Raw genomic sequence first — 5,000 nt, forward strand, 5'->3', positions numbered from 1 at the left:
ATGTTAACTGGTTGTCCAAAGTTCTGCCCAGGCTATGAGCAACTTCAGACAGTGATACTAGGGAGTTCTTGAAAGAAACGGTGAGATCAGGGCGAGGACTCAAGATGAACAGAATCTCGGTTTGGCTGGGGTTATACAAATGAGCGTCAAAAGGTGGAAAGGAAAGTATTAGTTGGGTGTTGTCAGCATAGCAGTGGTAGGAGAAGCCATGAGAAGATATTACATCACCAGGAGAAGAGGGCCTAGCAGTGAGCCCTGAGAGACACCAGTGGATAGTTTAAACGGATTAGATGTGGAAACTCACAGTATTCAGTGGCTCTGTGTTGCAGGTCTTGAGTGGGTGGACACTGAGCATCGCACATTCATAGCAGTGTTTGGTAGTGTCACCTGGACACTTGGAAATTTGATGCTGGCTGGCATCGCTTACGTGATCACTGATTGGAGGATGCTGATCGTCACAGTAACAGCTCCCCTGGCATTGGCTGTAGCCACCTGGGGGTAAGGCATTGGCATTATTGATAAATATTTCAAATGTATGAATGTGTACATGTGGGGGATGGGGAGATCACACTCCCAGGTCAAGTGCCTGTCATGTGGTTGCATTCCTTATCACAGCTGTGCAGCCCAAATCCAGTTCTGGAGAGTTCAGTATTTTTCCTTTTCTAGCATTTTAGGCAACTGGAATAAATAATCCAGAATATTTTGGGTGTTATACAAATGGAAACCAAACAGGAAACTGATTCTTCAGCATCAAAGAGGCAAACTAATCCACCAGCAGCCAAACAGCCAACCACCATCGGCAGCCTCCCTTCTAACGTCTAGATTTTGGGCCCCTTCTGGTTTCTTCTCATCTGTAATACAGTGTTGTGCAACAGTGGTCCTGGGGTAAGCAGGTACTTCTCCCTCCAGGTGGGTCCCTGAGTCGGCACGGTGGCTCATCGTCAATGGGAGGATAGAGGCGGCATACAGGTACCTGCAGACATGTGCCAGGTTTAACGGGAGACAAGACTTCACAGCTAGGATCAAACCTGAGGTGCGTAAGACCGGGCTGCTGTTTCACCCTGAGCGCAGTGCTGCAACATGCTTGAAAATGCAGATCGGAGAGTTACACACAGTGTGAAATGTAGATCAGATAATTACACAGTGTGGAGTGTGTAGATCAGACAGTTACAAACAGTGTGAAATGCAGATCAGATCAGATTGCTGTTTAATTCTCCGTATTGTTCATATTGTGTCTTGCATAGTGTTAATTTTATTGTATTGCACTGTATTGTTACTGCTATTTTATTATTACTCATATGCTATAAATGACAAAGCACTTTTGTAAGTTGCTTTGTGTCATGATCAGTCCCTTCCATCTTCCATCTTCCGTGTTTTCCCTGTCTTGGGTTTAGCTCCGTTCCATAGTTTCGTTTTGTCCTCATATTGATTGCTTACACCTGTCCCTCGATTATGTTTCTTTCTACTTTGTGCCTGTGTGTTCATCCTAGCCCTGAGTTTTCCCTTGACTTCGTTACAGCCTTCTTTCCTGTGTGCCTCTGTGTGTTTGTTTTGTTTACTCATGTATCCCTGTACTCTCCATGTTGGCTCTATGACCCTGGACTGCCTAAATGATTTTTTTTGTTCTTTTTCAGACTCTGTTTGCTGTAACATCAGGTCAACTGGGTCATAATTATACCTACTTAGATCTCATCAAAACTCCATGCTTAAGGAGACTAACCATTATAACTGGCATCATATGGTAAGTATGTATGTATGTAAGTATGTATGTATGTATGTATGTGTATGTGTGTGCGTGTGCGCGTGCGTGCGTGTGTGCGTGTGTGTGCGCGTGAGCGAGCGAGCAGACAAGTTAAACAGCGTGTAGTGACCATGCTGTGAGCACAGCCCCATACTCCACATGCTCGGCCTCTCTAGGTACGGCGTGGCCTCCACGTACTATGGCATCAGTTTGAACGTCACAGGGTTTGGCCTGAGCCTCCACATGACTCACTTCATCTATGCCACCGTCGAGCTGCCTGCCAAGGTCCTCATCTACTTCAGTCTGGAGAAGCTGGGGCGTCAGCTGAGCCAGGTGGGCACACTGGTGCTCACGGGAGTCTGCCTCATCATCAATATCATCCTGCCTAAAGGTGCCGCTTACAGAAGTTGCTCGCTATCCGTCTTTACAGGGAAGTTGGGAGTTATTTCACTGAATATCCCACCATGTTTGGGGTTTGCATGGGTGTGTCTGTTTTGTCGTAATCTCTCTGGAAGGACAAGATATCTCTGCATAGGTAGAAAAGTTATTCTGACGTGGGGATTTTTGGCAAAACAAAACAGGCTTTTATGTAAAATGTTACCTTTTTCATTAAAACTAGTTAAAATAAGCCAATATTTCTTTTTGCTTACTGAGGTTAAGGTTATGATTTCGTAGGATTTTGTTCAGTATAAAACTGTGTGCGCGTTTAGATTACTGGATGTTTCGCACAAGTGTTGCAGTCTTGGGTAAAGGGCTGTCAGAAGCCTCATTCACCACTGTGTTCCTGTACACGACAGAGCTCTTCCCAACTGTTCTGAGGTCAGTCCCACCACATCATGAACTGATCAGATGCAGATGACCTGTGCCTAAGAAACACTGATGCATAGGTGTGTGTGTGTGTGTGTGTGTGTGTGTGTGTGTGTGTGTGTGTGTGTGTGTGTGTTTGTTTTTGTTTTTGTTTTTTTAAATCTGTTTTACTAATTAAGCACCTTCACCATTCATTCAACTGCCATGTAAAATGTTGTCCACTTTAGGGGTGAAAAAAAAATAAATAAAATAAAAAAATAAATATATATAAAATAAAAATACATTTTATATATATTTATTTATTTATTTATTTTTCATTTCTTAGCTGTTTTGTAAATGCCAATTAATGCTTAGAAAGGAAAATGACGTACCTCAAAGATCATGCAAATGAATGAAATTAATCATGCCAATGAATGTCGGTACACTTCTGCCCAATTCAAATTCACCACTGTGTAACGTAAATGGAGCCAGTTCAACACTGGGGCCCAACTGAAATTCACCCTTTACCACTACATTTCTTAAATAATTAATCATATTTGCACTTTGTTCATATCGGGCTTCAAGCATATTTCTGGAGATTATGACAAAGTATTTGTTTGTTTGACAAAGCCAGACTGAGTTTCAGCTGGTGTCATGGGGAATATTTGTCACTCATGTTTTGATTTTTCCTCTGGTGTCTTTTAACCATGACTGGCTTATACAGTTCAGAGCCACGGCACACACCAGTCTGACTCATTAACCCGAGTCCCCTCCTTCTCCCCTCCCCTCCTCCTGTGGGCAGTGCAGACAGAGTGGCTTGGGCTATTCCAGTTTTGTGGCCCGCCTGGGGGCGTGTATCTCCCCTCTCATTATGCTATTGGAGGAGGCATGGCTTCCCCTCCCCCAGGTGGTCTTTGGGACAGTGGCGGTCGGCTCAGGATTGGTGGCCTTCCTTCTGCCAGAGACCAATCAGGCTCAACTCCCCGAGACCATTGCGAACATTGAGCAGGAGAGGTAGAACTCTGTCCGTAGCAGGACTTTTAAAGACTCCTGAGAAATTATTCTGCAGCAAGTTGTTCTCCTTTCACCCATTTACATTATTTGTTTCTCTTTTTACAGAAAGAGATCAACCTGCATCACCACACTGGAACAGGGTGAACTTCCACTGAAGTGCAATGACGACTGAAGACAATGTCCCATACACACACACACACACACACACACACACACACACAGATCTTAGTTTCAGCTTTGTCCTCTTAATTTTAAACAATCAATAAAATTTGATAATGTCTGTTATGGTGTCATTTGCAGTTTTGTGAGAGCTTCTACACCATAGACTTGTTGGATCGACCAAGTCAAACATTTTTACACTAATTCATTAAATACTAATTGCTTTAATTTTTCTTATTTAAATACTTTGGGTGTCATCTGTTAAGAATATATTTTGAACTTATCATATGGTGTTTAGTGTAACGCACTGGTGACTGACGTACACATAACGTAACAGAACTGATAAATGAACCCTGCAGCCCAGTTTGGTTTGAGAAATTGACACAAAAATGACTAAATGTTGGCTTACCAGTTGCAGCGATTCCTGATGCGTTAGACATTTGAACTGAAAGCTGGAAACATTTTAATGTTGCTAACAGACATCACTACCCATGTCCATGTTTTCCTTCTCCTTCCTGTTTTTCTGTCCTTCATGTTTTCTGTTCTGCACTCTTTCCCTGGAAGGATACTAGGATGTCTCTACAAAATATTAACTGATGGTCCAAACTGAAATGATGTTTTTACATTTGTTTAATCTTATGAGTACAGGGTCTGCACATGAATAACTTCCAGATTTCCACTGATTGTATTGTATCCACTAATACAATTTGAAGTGAATTATGAACATGTTTATCTAGATATTATGAACAAGCTGTTTTGGCTCTACGCTTGGTGGCTTCTCATGGACCTGTGTCTGCTAAAAACCCTTTAGCAGTTAGATGCTGAATTAAAGGTTCATGTAGCAAATGCACTCAACCACCTAGTGTGTAGATGATTGTAAGAATAGATGATGAGTAAATAGAAATGCAAGTGGGTTAACCATGGCCCGCAACACATTCTCTGGTCTCACCTCCTTCTCAACACCACCTGTGGTCTCACCTCATTCCCAACACTTTATCTGGTCTCACCGATGGTCTTGACCTTCCACAGTCTCTCTCTTCTTTTGCTCTGTGGTATTTCTCCAACTTTTCCTTTCTTTCCTTTGTCTGTCTGCCACATCTATCACCACTGCAGTTCTGCATCTTATCTGCTATCACGATATCTGACTGGTTCACCCTTAATGGCATATCTGTTTTTATCTGAAATTCCACCAGATAAAGCCTTGTGGATTTGCATGTGTGTGTTTATCAAATTATTTAATTGATATAATTATTGATAACATATAAGAATATTATTGTTTTTGAATATTTAAATGTTGCTT

The 5,000-nt window shown here is 42.2% G+C and overlaps 1 protein-coding gene across 1 annotated transcript in view; it reads left to right on the top strand.

Annotated features, from left to right (window-relative positions):
- slc22a7b.1 (solute carrier family 22 member 7b, tandem duplicate 1) overlaps positions 1-3,822 on the top strand; it is a 12,275-nt gene extending 8,453 nt beyond the window's left edge. Inside the window, exons 5-11 of the mRNA XM_026996511.2 lie at positions 330-498; positions 910-1,033; positions 1,635-1,741; positions 1,918-2,132; positions 2,452-2,560; positions 3,335-3,541; positions 3,647-3,822. Of these exons, the coding sequence (XP_026852312.2) occupies positions 330-498; positions 910-1,033; positions 1,635-1,741; positions 1,918-2,132; positions 2,452-2,560; positions 3,335-3,541; positions 3,647-3,713 (998 nt within the window). The 3' untranslated portion in view covers positions 3,714-3,822. The remainder of the gene's footprint in view (positions 1-329; positions 499-909; positions 1,034-1,634; positions 1,742-1,917; positions 2,133-2,451; positions 2,561-3,334; positions 3,542-3,646) is intronic.
- The last annotated feature ends 1,178 nt before the right edge of the window (positions 3,823-5,000 follow it).

This window comes from Electrophorus electricus, chromosome 13, assembly GCF_013358815.1.
Source record: "Electrophorus electricus isolate fEleEle1 chromosome 13, fEleEle1.pri, whole genome shotgun sequence".
NCBI lineage: Eukaryota > Metazoa > Chordata > Actinopteri > Gymnotiformes > Gymnotidae > Electrophorus > Electrophorus electricus.